At 35.7% G+C, this 17,452-nt stretch overlaps 2 protein-coding genes across 7 annotated transcripts; both read left to right on the top strand.

The window, feature by feature from the left end:
* The first annotated feature begins 1,220 nt into the window (after positions 1-1,220).
* On the top strand, positions 1,221-11,992 carry LOC119629103 (RNA-directed DNA polymerase from mobile element jockey). Of its 6 annotated transcripts, none has more exons than XM_062671044.1 (2): positions 1,221-10,618; positions 11,025-11,233. In XM_062671044.1, the coding sequence occupies exon 1, from the start codon at positions 1,221-1,223 to the stop codon at positions 2,322-2,324; it is 1,104 nt and encodes a 367-aa protein (XP_062527028.1). In that variant the 3' UTR covers positions 2,325-10,618; positions 11,025-11,233. The 6 variants fall into 6 exon arrangements, with proteins under 6 accessions (XP_062527028.1, XP_062527026.1, XP_062527025.1 ...); XM_062671042.1 differs by having other exon boundaries at positions 2,332-10,572; XM_062671041.1 differs by having other exon boundaries at positions 2,332-10,618.
* Positions 11,993-12,083: 91 nt separating this feature from the next.
* Positions 12,084-17,450, top strand: LOC101743445 (serine palmitoyltransferase 1). Its single transcript, XM_004924102.4, has 6 exons — positions 12,084-12,246; positions 12,326-12,780; positions 13,177-13,444; positions 14,981-15,140; positions 15,671-15,794; positions 16,555-17,450. The coding sequence occupies exons 1-6, from the start codon at positions 12,220-12,222 to the stop codon at positions 16,871-16,873; spliced, it is 1,353 nt and encodes a 450-aa protein (XP_004924159.1). The 5' UTR covers positions 12,084-12,219; the 3' UTR covers positions 16,874-17,450.
* The last annotated feature ends 2 nt before the right edge of the window (positions 17,451-17,452 follow it).

The raw sequence follows: 17,452 nt of genomic DNA, 5'->3' as shown, positions 1-17,452 counted from the left end.
AAACTTTATGACATAATTTATACAAACAAGAAATGGTTTTATGAATTTAGATTACATACTTCATTAGAAAAACAACTGTTTTTTAGTTTAATTTGACACTAGCACTAGAATTGTTTGCCTCCCACGGCTCCCACCCTCCATACTCCCACCCATTTTTTTTAGGGATTTTATGACCTGGTAACTAAGACCTTTACGCCAAGTCTTATTTTAATTTTAGAAAAAACTTATTTTATATGAACAATTATATTATTATGAAATGAAATGAAATTGATTAATATGAAACATGGCATGAAACGAAAAGAAAACGAAATGAAATGATATGAAATGAGATGATATGGGATGAAAGATAATCTCAGTAAAATGGTGGTCATTTACTGAGACTTTTTTAATAGACTTTTTGAAGGATCCCGAGAAGTTACGTTCAGCGGCTTTGTTTCATTTTCCCACATTTGTACACTTTCACAAATGAGTCGACTATTATCAAAGCCGGCAATGTGACTTTTGGACAATTAATGGTAAATCAGAAAAACGAATTATTGACTTTGTATTCCATTGGCAGTCACAAAACTCTTCGGAACGACATCTTAGATAAATAACAGGTTAAGTATTAACCTTTAATGCAGGTTTTGAACCGTATTCTTTAAAGGAGACGATTATATTCAAATCAATCTGTATTAACATATTAATAATTTTTTTTTGTCCAAATGCACAGATTGCCACCTTTGATAATAGACGACTCAAATACTAAACAGTTAATAAACCACCGTTGAAGAAACACTAAATAGACAAAATAAAACCAATCACATAAATTTACTCCTCAGGATCTTCCAAAAAGTCCACTGAATAATCTTAGTAAATGACCACCATTTTACTGATATTATTTTTCATCCAATATCATCTCTTTTCATTTAGTTTCATCCCAGTTGATTAATGTCTCAAATTAATCATCTTCATTTCATTTCATTCCATTTCATTTCACTCCATAAAAATAATAATAAAATTAAAATAAGACATGACTTAAAAGTCTTAGTTACCAGGTCATAAAATCCCTTTAAAAAAATCTATGCCATCGTAAATTCGTAATTACTAATTAATCTCACTTTTTGGCGGGAAGTCAAACCTATTAGGCGGAATTTTTTGAAAGAAAATTTTCACAAATTGTTTTTACCAGGAATTTGTAACCAGGCATATAATCTCACTATTTATAGGTGAGCTTCAACATGAGGGGCAAGCGCAAAAAGCGCAAAGCCGACGATCTACATCAAGATGTGGCAAGTGTCGACGACTCAGATACTTCGACCGATACTGCTGAAACTGATAAGTATACTATTTATAAATCGGAAAATTACTGCCGTCAGTATCCAGAAGATGGCGGTAATTTTGAATATATTGTAATATATGAAAGTTCCGAAACCAGGCCAATAGGCGACAGAGACCTCATGTCCCTTGGCGCTTCATTGAAACGAGGCAACAAGGGCATAAAAAGATTTAAGAGAATAAACAAATACAAAATCGGAGCTATATTCGAGCGGCCAGGGTTAGCTAATAGCGCCCTATATAATACCAAAACATTAAAGGACCTGCACCTAAAAGCATCAATTCCCGCTTTACTCACTGAAACTACTGGTGTAATTCGAAATGTTCCCACTTATATGTCGAACAAAAACATATATAATGGATTATCAAGTTCCAGAGATGTAGTTTCCGTGCGTCGACTTATGCGTCGAGGCCGCGATGAGGACGGCAAATCGTGTTTGCTGCCCACCCAAACAGTTGCCTTAACTTTCGCCTGCCCTACATTACCAGACAGTGTCGATATAGATTCATGGTACTTCGAGGTAAGCCTATACATTCCACCAGTTAGCCAATGCCTGCGTTGTCTACGCTACGGTCATATCGGCAAATTTTGTAAGAATTCGCAAAAATGCACCATCTGCGGTGAAGAACACCTATACAGAGACTGCCCTAAAGATCCCAAGGAAGCCATTTGTGTTCACTGCAGTGGCAATCACATAGCAATTTCTTCAGATTGCCCTATTAAGAAAAAAAAAATTGAAGAAAATAGAACTAAATACCAAAAAGTTGCATACGCCGATTTATTCAATGAGAAGTCTTTTCCAACATTAAACAAGTCTAAACCAACTGATAATATAAAAAACCTCCTACAGTGCGATGACTTTGTAAACTTACTTATTTCTTCTATTATCAAAATAATATCTCTCAACAAGTCTGACGAAACGCCTGTTACTTCTGCAGGCATCAAAAGCATTCTATTAGATACTTTCAGTACAAACAAAAACAGAAATAAACTTAAAACCACTTAATTTTTTTATGGACCACTTGAACATAATTCAGTGGAATGCTCAAAGTCTATCTAGTAATAAACATGCTTTTACATATTTCCTTTACAATAATGATATACATATTGCTTTAATTTCTGAAACATGGTTAAAACCCGAAAAAAAATTTCATATCAAAGGTTACAAAATAGAAAGATTAGATATTGGTAGCAACCATAATGGTGTTGCTATACTTATAAAAAATAATTTAAACTATATTAGATTAAATACATTACATGATGATTCTTTGCAGAACATAGCTATTAGATTACAGTTCAACAATGAAGAAATCTCTATTGTTAGCTTCTATAGTCCTACTTCAGCTGCCTCGCAAAATTTTACTTATACACATATCAATAATTTGATTGATTCTCTTCCAAAGCCCTTGCTATTGGCAGGTGATTTTAATGCTCATCATACAATGTGGGGTTGCACTTCGAATAATGGTCGTGGTACAACACTACATAGTATTATTGAAGATAGTGATCTTTGTATACTCAATGATGGACAAGCCACCACTGTGGGTTCCCACAAATGGCGTCCCAATGCATTAGATCTCACAATTGTTTCATCATCACTATCACTTCGTTGCAACTGGTCTGTTCACAATGATCCAATGGGCAGCTATCACTTGCCAACTGTCACTAGCATCTTGTTCAGCTATTCTGAAAATACAAATAACAAAGCAAGTCAGGGTAATTTTTCCAAACCAAGCTACATAAATGTTGACTGGTTCAAGTATAAACAAATTGTTGACTCCAAAATTTTAGATCACACTTTCGATTTTTCCGATCCCATTCTTTCATACACCATTTTTTGTAATATTTTATTGGAAAGTGTCAATGATGCTAACACGAAACCAAAAAACATAACCTTATCACACAACACAAATCACAAAAAAAGGCTATGTCTACCTTGGTGGAATCAGACCTGTACTGCTGCCATAGAACAGTGTCGCAAGGTTTATTTGCAATTCAAATCAGATCCTTCTATGGAAAACTATATCTCATTTAAAAAACAACAAGCACTTAAAAAACTTTCACTTAATAAAGAAAGAGAAGCTTCTTGGACAGCTTTTTGTGAGTTACTCAACAGACAAACGCCATTATCGACCATCTGGAAAACAATAAGAAAATTTAACAAAACCTATCACAACAATAATATTAAAAGCTCTACAAATAGCAGTTGGATACAAGATTTTTTAAATAAATTTTCATCAAACCCCCAGTCACAGGTCAATTTCAATATCCATGTATCAAACACACATACACACAATGAATTTCTTACTAAAAGTTTTACTTTACCTGAACTACATAGTGCTCTCAACTCTAGACGCGATACGGCCTTTGGTTTGGATAATATTTCATACAAAATGCTAAAGAATCTCTCAGTTGACGTGAAAAAAATGTTAATTCTCATATTAAACCTACTTTGGAATGCATCTCTGATCCCACCGGAGTGGAAAATTGATTGCCTTGTACCAATACTAAAACCAGGCAAAGATAACACAAATCACAATTCATACCGACCTATAGCTCTGACATCTTGTTTTGGTAAACTTTTTGAGCAAATGTTAAAACAAAGATTAGAGTTCTATATAGAATCAAATAAATTATTACCTTCAAATCAATTTGGTTTCCGTAGAGGTTTTTCTGCTGCTGAAAGTATGAATAATCTTTACTTAGATATTCATAGTGCATTTGCATATAACAGATTCCTTGTCTGTGTTTTTCTTGATATTGTTGGAGCATTTAATAATGTTGACCATAAAGTTCTCACTAGAGAGCTATTGACTCTTGGCATACCTGTTAAAATAATTGCTTGGATTTTTTATTTTTTACATGGCCGACAAGTATATGTTAAATTTAATAATAATTTATACGGTCCAAAACTCTCTTATTTGGGAGTTTGTCAAGGTGGAATACTTAGTCCATTATTGTTTATTCTGTATATTCATAAATTAAATATTGTTCTTGGTCCAGAAGTCACAAACTTACAATATGCTGATGATTTAGCTGTGTACTGCTCAGAATCTAACATGGTAATAGCAGAAAACAAATTAAACACAGCTTTAAAAAAATTAAAAGTTTACTTTAATTACTTAAAATTGGATATAAGTTTGAGTAAATCGAAAGTAGTGGTTTTTAGTAGATCTAGAAATTTATGTGCTAACTTATATTATAATGATAACTTAATCCCTATGGTAGATGAATTTAAATTTCTTGGTGTAATATTTACCAAGAATTTATCTTGGAATAAGCATGTTTATGACTTGTCAGACAGAGCTTCTAAAGCCTTCAATATTCTTAAGCCTCTTGCAAGGACATCATGGGGTGCTGACCCTAAAATTTTACTTATGTTGTACAAATCTATAGTCCGATCTCATTTTGAGTACAGCTATTTTTGTTACGCATCAAATTCCATTCTTATTAAAAAGCTTGAAATTATCCAAAACAACAGTTTGCGATTAATAACTGGTGCCATGAAAACCACACCAATAATATCTATGCAAGTAGAATGTAACGTCCCACCATTACATCTAAGATTCAAATTTTTAAAATTTAAATTTCTTCTTAAGCTCTTTGCTATTTCACATCATGCACTACTGCGAAAACTTCAGCATTCCCAAACTATTCCTTCTTCCATTAATTCCCCAAAATACCCTTTCATTCTTCTTCACTTCTCGAATTTTATGGCGTTTGTTGAGCAATATAACATTTACAAAGCAGTTGATAAATGGGCTTGTTATGAAGATACATTTGAGAGTAAATTCTGTGCTATGCGTATATCTATAAATAATGACCTTAAATCTAAAGAAGACTTTGATCAACACATAACCGAATGGCCTGATTTTCACTGTATTTATACTGACGCCTCAAAATCAGATCAAGGAGTATCACTAGCCTATTATCACAACAATATTAAGGTTGGATATGGATTTGGTTTACCACCTTCATCCAGCATTTTCACAGCAGAAGCACTTGCTATATTGCATGCCTTGAAATATATAAAAGAAGACATATGTGCCAGAAAACAGAATAAGTGGCTTATCGTCAGTGACAGTATGTCAGTTCTTTCCAACCTTCAAAATAATTGCTTTAGCAATAGAATAAACCATGTCATCTATCATATTAAAAAACTTTGGACGGATTTGCGTAACCAAAATATCACTGTTGAATTCACATGGACTCCAGCACATTGTGGAGTGGTGGGCAATGAAAAAGTTGATAATTTTGCAAAATCAATAAATAACTTGGGTGGCCAGATTAAAAATATTTCAATTCCATGGCAAGACCTAATTCCTGATATTTGTCAACAAATTAATAAAGATTGGCTCGAAAACAGAAGGCATATGAATGAAACCAAAGGTAAATGGTATGCTGAAATAAATAATGAAATCGGTATTAAACCCTGGTTCGCTAGGAGCAAATATTTCTGTAAAAGGAAGTTCTACACACAGATTTGTAGACTGAGATTTGGTCATTGCAAATTTAGCGCTCACCTTTACCGAATGAAAATAACTTCATCACCAAATTGTAATAAATGCTCACTAAATGAAGAACAAACTTTACATCATATTTTTTTCACATGTCCAGCTTTTAATATTCATCGCATCCTATTTATTGATAAACTGCAAGAGGTTTATAAGGATAGCATCCCGCCTTCTCTTCAAGAATTGCTTAAGTGCCCTGCAAGTTTTAGAGCAGTATATGAATACATTACCTCTACTTTCGGAGACTTATAATGGAGAACACAAATTTTGACTTTATAGTCAGATTATCCAAGAAACACGATTGCGACAACTCTCAACCGAAACAAAAGGGGAAAAAAAAAAAAAAAATCTGAATAGAAATTTACACGGATTTGAAAAATATTTATAAATGAAGAATACTAAAGAATTGGCTTTTTTGCCTTGAAACATAAAATTATATATGAAAATATTAAACTTAAGAATTGGCTGTATGGCTTAGTTCCTTTGCCTTTCTCTTCGAGAAAAACCTTACTACTACTACTACTAATTAATCGTAAAGTAAATTTTGGAAAGCGCGGGAAACTTCGTTTATGGTAGACGTATTTTTCACGGTGGTGAAAATTTAATTTAATTTTATAGTTAAAACGCGGAGGATAAGCTGGTAGTGTAAGTTTTAGTAATATATGTAATCTTTGTATCATATTTGTGTATAGTGTCATCGTATAGTTGGTAAGTTTTTATAATTTTTGTAAATATTGTATGAACGAGCCCCCCGATCTCGATCGGGGGGATGATGGCTATGTTGGCCTGAATCTCCCCGTGGGATCATATGTAACTGTTGTTTCACAAGATGAATTTGATAAAATGGATACGGATTGTTCCTTATCATCTCAGACAGGTGAAGGAAGTCGTAAACGAACACGTTATCTACGCCTTTGTCGGCAGTGTACGAAAAGGAGAAATAAGAAAGGTGGTTCTAGCGGTGATTACTGTCAGTGCGAAAGTTTATGCAATATGGAAGATGAGTCAATTTTAATAAAAAAGATTACTTCTAAAAGTTCTAAACCTATATCTCAATCGACGTCATCTTCACACTCGCAAAATAATAATAATTCACATAAAACGTCCTCTCAACCATCAACATCTTATACGGAAAATTCAAATATCTCTCAAGACTCTAACGCGGGAAATTCAAATATCTCTCAAGACTCTAACGCGGGAAATTCAAATAACACGAAAACTACAGTAACCAATACAGACTCCCGTTGGATCGGCCGGACTGAATATGTTCTTACTGATGTTTCCCCTTATTTGATACACGTTCAACGTATACAAAGTTCACCTGATGACGGGACCGTTCTCCATCCTATAACTTTTGGCAATTTTTTAAAACAGAACAAATTTGAAAATATTATTCCCGGTAGTGTAAAACGTATAGGAAGAAATAGGTGCGTAGTTGGCTTTTCCGATTACAAAGACGCCAATAACTTTCTTAACTGTAATCTTTTAGAAACGAAAAAGTTAAAAGCCTTCATTCCGACTTTCAACGTAACAAGGATGGGGCTAGTTCGTGGGGTCCCTGTAGATTGGAGTGTAGAGGAAGTTCAACGAAATGTATCCGTTCCTTTAGGCTGCGGCAAAATACTTAAAATAAGACGTTTGAATCGCAAGGTGAAAATTAATGACTCGGTTTCTTGGAAACCCTCTGAATCCGTTGTAATAACGTTTGATGGGCAAGTTTTACCAAAACGGATTTTTATGTGCTATAATGCTCTTCCAGTAGAGATATATATTTTTCCTACAATACAATGCTATAAATGCTGTCGTTATGGTCATACCAAAGTACAATGTCGTTCTAAGACTCCAATATGTTATAACTGTGGAGGTCAACATGCAGGTGTCTCATGTGACAGGTCAGATGAAGATCCTCTATACTGTGTAATGTGTAAAGTTGAAGGGTCTCATGCAGCGATAGACAAGTCATGTCCAGAGTTTGTGAGACAGACAGAAATCAAACTTAAAATGGCTCAGAGCTGCATGTCTTACGCAGAAGCCAGTAAATGTTTTCCTTCTGTTAAGCCTTCATACGCAGATGCACTAAGCTCAACAATTCCAGAAGTACCGAAACCTGCATATGTTCCCACACCGAAGTCTGCATCTCGTAACAATTTTATTAATTCATCTTATAAAAAGACAGTATTTTTAAAACCTCGCTCTCCTCCTAAGCATCAATATGGTTATGATCGTGTTGTTCATAAAAATTTATTAAAAGATTTCCAGGTTTCAGAGCCTAAAAATGGCTGTGCTCTGGTAGATAAAAGTAAAGAGGAAGAAAACTCTGATGTCTTAGAAATGATACTAGCTTTATTAAGTACTTTAATAAACTCAAACTTACTAAAACCGTCCCACGTTGCCTCTATTAATGAAAAAATAAAATCAATTAATGTTAATAAAAATAATGGATTGCAAAATAATTCAATGGAATTGCAGGAGTATTGTTCCAAAGAAACATGATTTAATATATTTGTTAAATAAACATTCTCCTGTTGTTGTCGCATTATCCGAGACGTGGTTAAAGCCAGGATACCTATTTAAGGTCCCTGGATATACCTGCTTACGTGATGATAGATACGATGGCTATGGTGGTGTAGCATTACTCGTCAGGAACTCAATTGATTTTTCTAGAATATCGTTTTCTTCATTAATCTCTAATGATGCCATTAATATTGTCGGCATCAAAATTTATAATATTTCTATAGTTTCCATTTATCTCGCTCGTTCCTCTTTTATTATTCTCAATAGCATTAATAATTTACTCTCTTCACTTAGTGATCCATTCCTACTATTAGGTGACTTTAACTGTCATCACCAAATGTTTGGTTGTGGCACCACTGACACCAATGGTGTACATTTAGTAGAAATATTAGATTTACAAAACTTGTGTTTACTTAATACTGGCTCACCAACCAGACGCACAAAGCCTAATGAGAAGCCTAGTGCAGTTGACTTATCAATTTGTACTCCAGATCTTGCTTCTTCTCATTCTTGGTACACCTCATCATCTACTTTTGGCAGTGATCATTTCCCGATTATCATATCCTCTCCTATTAGACGCCCTCCTTATCAAAAACGAGAACCTCGTGTGAAATATAAATTAAATAATGCTGATTGGTCTGCATTTAAGAACCTTGTCGAATCTAAAATAAAAGATTTGCCTGAATTAGTTAGCGGTGGTGAGACCAATTCTTCTAGAGCTTTGGCTACATGTTTAATAGAATCTGCCGATCAGATTTTTTCTGTTAAACGAAATCCATCTAATAAGATTCCATATCCTCCATGGTGGGATAGAGAATGTATGGATGCTGTAAGTAAAAGAAAGGTAGCTGAGAGAGTCTATGCTGCGGACATGTCCAATGAAAACTTAGATATTCTCAATGAAGTTATTTGTATTACACGTAAATTCCTCAGAGATAAAAAGCAGGAAGGCTGGAAAACATTTTGTACTTCTTTATCTCCTTCTACGTGCCCTACAGAAGTTTGGCGCAGTATTAAACGATTTCGGTCTGCTTTCAAAGAATCTTTATCATCATCTTCACTTCCCCCTTCTTTAACAAATGCCTTTTTAGACAGATTAGCTCCTCCATCAGTTGCTGAATCGATCTACTTTCCTTTAGAATCATCTTTGACAGATGACTCTTCCTCTTTAAACTCTCCTTTTTCACTACATGAATTAAAAGGTGTGCTTTCACATGTTAAAGATTCATCTCCAGGTCAGGATGGTATTATGTACTCATTTTTATCTCATCTTGGTAATAGTGCTTTAATGTATTTTTTAAATTTAATAAATTCAGTCATGGTCACAGGTAATATTCCTGAAACATGGAAGTCTCAAGAAGTTATAGCGATTAAAAAACCTAACAAACCTACCAATGATGTTGCCTCATATAGGCCTATTGCGCTGTCCTCTGTTTTAACTAAGGTTGCTGAACATCTTGTGAAGAATCGTTTGGAATGGTTTATTGAAAACAATAATTTCATAGCCAATAGTCAATACGGTTTCCGGAAGTCAAAATCTACAATAGACAATTTAGCTATATTAACCACAGATATTCGCTTAGCTTTTTCGCGCGATGAAGATATTGTAGCTGCCTTTTTGGACATCGCTGCCGCTTATGATAATGTGAACATTTCTATTTTACAACGCAAATTATTAGAGCTACAGGTTCCTACATTATTAATTCATTTTATCATCAATTTACTATCCTGCAGATACATATCATTATTCGTTCAGAAAGACGGTAATACTACTGAGTTAAAGCGTACAGTTTTTAAAGGCCTTCCCCAAGGTTCAGTACTTAGCCCACTTTTATATAACATTTATACATATGATTTAGAATCATCTTTATATTCCCACATAAATGTGTTACAATATGCAGATGATTTGCTTTTTTATTCCGTAAATAAATCTATAGATATCGCTTGCAATTTCATGTCTAATTCACTTAATAGTTTAAATGTGTGGTTAGTTAAAAATGACTTAAATTTATCCGTATCCAAAAGTTCAATAGTTGTATTTTCTAAAAAACGTACAACTCCTGTCATAAATGTGACCTTCAATGGTCAATCTCTGCCATATCAAACAAAAATTAAATTTTTAGGAGTTATATTAGATTCAAAATTGTCTGGACTTGCCCATTATGAACATATTGATATGAAATGTGCACAGCTACTTAATATCATGAAATGCCTCTCAGGTGTATGGTGGGGTGCTCATCCGTTTTCTATGAAACTTGTGTATAACGCTCTTGTAAGATCTGTTCTAGATTATGGCACATTTCTATTAGATGGTGGAAGTGTCTTGGGGAGTAAAAAACTTGATGTCATTCAGTCAAAAGCTTTGAGAATTGTGACAGGAGTGATGAAATCTTGCCCAACCAATGCATTACAAGTAGAATGCTGCGATCCTCCTTTAAAATTAAGAAGGCAATTTCTAAGCGATCGATACTTGTTCAAATCTATGCAGTTTTCTGACCATACTCTTCATGGAAAACTGCATGAATTGAACAATATTATTCAGACATCCCGTTATTGGCGTCACAAATCATTACCATGTCTAATAAAAAGCTTTCGTAAATTTTTAACAATACACAGCCACATTCATCGATCTCCATCATTATCCATATTTATGACACAATTCAATTCTTTAATTCTAGCTCCGGATATAAGATATGATATAGGTGTCGGTAAACAAGATATTCTGGAGACAAATATTCGTTTCATGAGTAGCGTTGAGGAACAAAATTGGAGTGGATGGGATTATATTTTTACAGATGCCTCTAAAATCTCTATTGATGATTGTGTTGGAGTCGGTCTAGTTCATTGGCAACATAAAATAATACAAAAGATTAAACTTCCTCCTGAATCCTCTGTTTTTACTGGAGAGTGTTTTGCTCTTTTAAAAGCTGTAGAACTAGTTATTTTATTAAAATCTAAAAGAACAATCATATTTTCAGACTCAAAAAGTGCACTACGAACTATTGAAAAATTTCCATTCCAAATGAAACCTTGTTATCCTATTATTTGCGAAATACGTGATAAGCTTTTGATATGTTCTCAAAGAAATCACACCATTATCTTTGCATGGATTCCAAGTCACTGTGGGATTAAAGGGAACGAGAAAGCCGATCAGCTTGCCAAAGAAGCTATAAAGGATGGAGACTTAGTCCCATACATTAATTATTGTCATGATTTGACTGCTCTTCCCAAAACCTATCTTTGGGAGTCATGGAATGATGTTTGGTTGAGAAGCAGCAAGTTCAAAGGCAAACTTTATGCTGAAATTCAACCCTCGATCTCCAGTAAACCATGGTTCTTTAAAGCTAAAAGTTCTAAAATTGTCACTTCTATCATTTCCAGAATGCGTTTAGGACATGTATGTACACCTCATCATTTAGCAAGGCTTCGTATTGTTGATAGCAATATTTGTGAGTGTGGAGAAGATATTGGTGATCTCGACCATATTTTCTTTTCTTGTTCCCAATATGACCGCACCTCCTTTATGAATTCCTTACAATTATTACAGGTTCCGTTTCCGACTAAAATCTCCTGCCTTTTGCTTTATCCTTTATTGTATTATAATGTATTATCCTCTTTCATAATCAATAATAATATTAAGATTTAATATATTTAATTTATTTTTATTAATTTATTTCCATATCTTGTTTTTAACTAGCTTATCCTTTTGTTTCCTTTTGACGACTTTGTCGCGTGTAGTTTCCCTACCTTTCACTTGAAACTGGCATAAAGTTAAAACTATTGCCATAAAGGAAAAAAAAAAAAAAAAAAAAAAAGTAAATTTTATTGATACCATAATTTTAATTTATAAATCTTACTGGAATTAAATAAAAAATGATTTATATAGATAGTCACGACATGGTTAGTATTGGTGTAATTGTTTATTATAATTGTTTGTTAAAAATAATAGAATATAATCTGTTATTAACATAATTTGCAGGCCGGCTGGTGGACCTTGGTTATTGCCTTGCAAGTAGTTTTTATCACAACCTATTACTTATGGTCAAAAAAACGAACGAGGTCCCATGTTCTTCGCAGCAATGAGAAGCCAATTGAGTGGAACCCAAAACCATTGGTCGAGTATGATGTGGAAGTCGAGGAACCTCTAATAATGGGAACATTAAATGAAAATGTCTTAAATTTTGGTTCAACGAGTTTCTTATCTTTGGATAAAAATGAAACAATCATAGACAGCGCTTTGAAGGCTATGGAAAAGTATGGTGTAGGCTCGTGTGGACCTAGAGGCTTTTATGGCACTATAGATGTGCATCTTGAGTTAGAAGAACGCCTTGCCAAGTTCCTAGAGGTAGAGGAAACATGTGTATATTCATACGGATTCTCGACCATAGCTAGTGCAATTCCGTCCTATGCTAAACGAAAAGATATTGTTTTTGTGTAAGTTGATTTAAATAATTTTACTAATCGTATATTTTGTGCTGATAGCTATGGGAGAACACATACATGATACCTTATAAATTTATACCTACCCATTTACTTACCATTACATGAGTTGTAAGTCTCAGTTCTATAGTACAACGGCCAACAAAACCCCTTTCATACCAGAATGAATTAATGCTTTATGGCAGAAATAGTCAAGATTCAAGATGCACTACCAGTAATTGTTCAAATCATAATTTTTATTACATAATGTAATGTGTGCCTTTGGATATTGCAAGATTTGAACACCAGTGCAGTTGCACCGCTCGAAATACCCAGGGCATCTTCTGCTTCAAGTCACAATGAAATTAAAACGGATATGTTACTTATAATATTTCACATAACTCTTTACAGGGATGAATGTGTTTGGTTTGCAATACAGAAAGGTCTTGATGCATCAAGGAGCAAAATTTGTTACTTCAAACACAATGACATGAATGACTTAGAGAGGCAGCTGTTAGAAGCTTCTGAAAAGAAAGAGTTAAACTCACGGAGAAGAGCATTCCTCATAGTTGAGGCAATTTATTTAAATACTGGAAAAATGTGCCCATTAGTGAGAGCTGTAGAATTAGCTAGAAAGTTTAAATTGAGAATAATCCTGGACGAGAGTCTCTCAATTGGTGTAAGCAGCATTTCTTAAAATTGTATCTTAAGTATATTCACATAACATTAAATTGAAGAAGAATGGTTATGCAACTTTTGCTAGTCTCTGTTTTTATTATAAATATTATCAAATAATATCTAATAATCTTTTATAATAATATTGAAGTCTGTTGACTCTCATCATATCTAAGTTTTGCTTTATAGGTTTTTTTTATTGCTCAGATGGGTGGACAAGTTCACGGCCCACCTAGTGTTAAGTGGTTACTGGAGCCCATAGACACTTATGACGTAAATGCCACAACCCTTTTTTTTTTTTTTTCGGGCCGACTGCCGAACCTCCTACGAGGTCCCCGCGCCTAGGGGGCGCGCGGGCTATGTGAGACTCAACGATCTGCAGGTGTTGAGAGCAGACCGCGGGCCCAAGGAATTTAGGGGCCACCCACTAAACGACTCCCCTGCACTCTTACACCCGGCGTCCGATCTCCGTCCGGGGTCAAAACCCGGTCAGAGTAGGGGGGCTCCCGCGGTCTACACTACAACCAGACGCGCGGCGCCACCCCGAGGACGCCCGACCGACCGGTCGTCGAGGCGATAGTCGACAACCAACGACGTCAGTCTCCGCGGTACGGCGGCCCTACCAGGCCGCCCGGGCGATGCCGCTGGTGTTCCGGGATACCCCGCTGGGCCAGAACCAGCCTGCCGGGTCGGAACGCGATACACCGCCGACCGGGTTGCTCTTCCACAGTATGTTCGGCGACGACAGCGACGACGAAAATGCGGACCGCATCGCAGTCCGCAGTCGCCGACGCGCCGTCCCGTGCCAGCGCGCTAGAGTGACGGTAGCGTGCGGCGCAGTCTCAACCCCCTTAGGTCGCCCCGTGACCATCACCGGGAGGAGACTGCCTCCTCATAGGGGCCGGAGCTGGACAAACGCCCTCCTCCAACCCCTGGCTCGACGGCGGCGGCACGGCGCCGAGAGGGAGGAAGAGTTCTCACTCTCCCGTTCCGCCGCCTCCTTCTGCGAGATGGTCGACTCGCAGAAGTCGAGCATCGCCTGCCAGGACTCATCGCTGCCGAGTATCGCAGCCACGACGGTCGGAAGCGTCCGGTCCTATTTTTGCAACGAAGACGCGGCGCTGCTCCGCGAAAGCGGGGCAGTACGCGAGCGTGTGCTCCGCCGTGTCCTCGTTGCAGCCACTGCAATGGTGTAAATGCCACAACCCACCTTAAGACTTCTTAGGTCTCAGTTTTTACAGTACAATGGCTGCACCACCCTTCAAAACGAAACGCATTACTGCTTCACGACAGGATTAGGCTGAGTGGTGATACCTACCCATGTGGACTCTATCCTACCACCAGTAGTAGGTATACAGACATCATGTCTCCAGGTTAGGAGTAGTGTTTATATTGTAAAGGTTGTGAGAGTGACAAGTGCGATACGGTTTTGTTCTAGATTTGTCATGCCTATAATAATTGTCTTATTCAGAGTTTTACACAACTTAACGATATTCATTTGAAGTAAACAGTTTTTACTGAAATTGTTGTACTATGACAGGTTCTAGGCAAACATGGTCGCGGTATTACAGAATACCTGAACATTCCTCGAGATGAAATAGATCTCATTGTTGGTTCACTGGAGCACTCGTTTGCTACAATTGGTGGCTTCTGTGCCGGTACACATTTCATCGTCGAACATCAGAGATTATCAGGACTGGGTAAATTTGTTACTTATTTTATATATGTGTTCGGATTAAAAGGGTTCAGGAAACTGGACATATGGAGGCAGAGTATTGCTGGTGTCCTGTAAATATATTTCTATCCTTTATGAATAACTAGCGACCCGCCCTCGCTTCGCTTCCGAAACTGTAATTTATTATTGATTTCTCCACTATTTAATGGATGATGTTATACATATAAACCTTTCTCTTCAATCACTATCTAGTACAAAAAACCGCATCAAAATCCGTTATGTAGTTTTAAAGATTTAAGCATACATAGGGATATAGGGACAGAGAAAGCGACTTTGTTTTATACTATGTACTGATGTTGGAATTACTTTCTCATATTGTATGTTAATTTATATTGAAAAACACAAGTTTCAACTCAACTATGATAAACTCTGCACAAATGCTTAGTGTAGTTGCTTAATTAAAATTTATAATAGTATTCGCTATGTTTTAACATAGATCAAAGGTTGAATTTATTATACAAGTTTTGCATTTCATTGTTAACTATTCCATTTCAGGGTACTGCTTCAGTGCATCTTTACCGCCCATGTTGACTCAAGCTGCCATTTCAGCTTTAGACATTCTGGAGGAAAAACCTTCAATCATAGAAGAGCTCAATGACCGATCTAAGATGATGAATAAGTAAGATGTCTGTTTACTTTTTTATTATCAGACCGCAGTTAAGAACTCCTTACTTACTTACCTTATTCAAGTAAACATTATAACCCTCAAAAAATGTTACCTAATCTTGGAAGTTGTCACAGCCTAAAAGATAAAGATATACTTGTCCAGTATACTTGTATCAAGTTGACAAGTAGGTAGGTATCACTGTTTACATTAAAATCTACAAATAAAGAAGGTCACAAGTGCTTACTAAAAATATCTTCCTGACCCATTAACTGTGCTTTTAGGCACCACAAGCACCGGTCACCGTCCTCGTCGAACTCGTCGCTTGCGACGAAGGGCTCGACGAGCGAATTAACCCACAGACACAGCTCGCTGAGTTTCTCGCCGGATCTTCTCAGTGAGTCGCGTTTCCGATCCGGTGGTAGTTTCTGCGAAGCACTGCTCTTGCTAGGGTCGGTGTTAGCAACGCTCCGGTTTGAGCCCCGTGAGCTCACCTACAAACGTTAGGGTGAAGCAGAAATAGCCTCTCAAGGCTATCAGCATAGGTAGGAATTTTTTTACTAAAAATAACATTGTAAAATAAAAATCATTTGTCAGTGATAGTACATAGCTGTGATTTCGATCTGATGCTTATATGTAAGTAATTTTCATGAAATACCCTCTTTAGAACTTAATGTGTTAACTATTTGATTGTTCTAAGTGTGCCATAAAAAGAACATATTATCACGAAACACAATTTTTTTCATAATAACAAACTATTTGTTAATATTTTCAGGGCTCTTGCTAAGTTAGACCACTACAGATACAGCGGTGATGAGATATCTCCGATCAAACATGTTTACCTCAAGGATGACCTGACTGATCGTCTCAAACATTCCTACTTAAGGAACATTGCTGCTTATTGCTTTGAGAAAGGCGTGGCCTTTGCGGTGTCCGCTTATCTGAGAGACGTCGAACATAACTGTCCCGAACCTTCCATAAGGTTGGTAGCGAGCAGGAAAATCGACAATGAAAACTTAAACTTAATATGCACGCTTTTGGAAACTGCTTACAAAGAGGTCGGACCCAAACCTGATTTGCAACCTGTTCAATAATGCCAAAATAATAGATAATTGTAATTTTATTATTTATTTAAGTTTATATTATTTTTTATATGATTATTACTAGATAATTTTCTACCTTGTTTTGGAAATTATGAAAGCACTGCCAATCTTATTCTTATTATTATTGAACGGTTACTATTCAAACATATAAAAAATGTATGTAATTTTTTTTATTTCTTTACTTAGAAATGTATAATAAAATCGTCAAAGTAAAATAATAATTGCTGGTCCCAAAAAATTAATTAATACAACTTAGATATGTAATGTTTGTGTTGTTATTTTTTAAAATATGTTTTAGATAACTTAAGTTGTATTTTAAAAATTGACATGCTATGTAATTGATATTAATTATAAGACCGTTCAGAAGTAAAAGCTGACATAATAACCCTCTTAAGGCTAAAAACACTTTTCTTTCTCCTAGAATCACATTCCTACTTAAGTTTTAAATAATTAAAATAATAATTATACAGCTTAGAATAATAACATTTGCATTTTGTTGTATTATCATAATATATATAAGTAAAATATATTGTAACACCGATGCCTTAATAAACAATAATATGTTTTAGT

The sequence above is a fragment of the Bombyx mori genome, chromosome 11 (genome assembly GCF_030269925.1).
Source record: "Bombyx mori chromosome 11, ASM3026992v2".
Classification (NCBI taxonomy): domain Eukaryota; kingdom Metazoa; phylum Arthropoda; class Insecta; order Lepidoptera; family Bombycidae; genus Bombyx; species Bombyx mori.
This window is presented reverse-complemented; position numbering and strand designations above follow the sequence as displayed.

What these genes read in the sequence shown, in the direction of transcription:
- LOC119629103 (XM_062671042.1), top strand. Translation starts at nt 2,332, where the DNA reads ATGGACCACTTGAACATAATTCAGTGGAATGCTCAAAGTCTATCTAGT.
- LOC101743445 (XM_004924102.4), top strand. Translation starts at nt 12,220, where the DNA reads ATGATTTATATAGATAGTCACGACATG. An exon ending in CGAAAAGATATTGTTTTTGT is followed by an intron (nt 12,781 to 13,176) that starts GTAAGTTGATTT and finishes AACTCTTTACAG; the next exon opens with GGATGAATGTGTTTGGTTTG. An exon ending in TCAGAGATTATCAGGACTGG is followed by an intron (nt 15,141 to 15,670) that starts GTAAATTTGTTA and finishes ATTCCATTTCAG; the next exon opens with GGTACTGCTTCAGTGCATCT.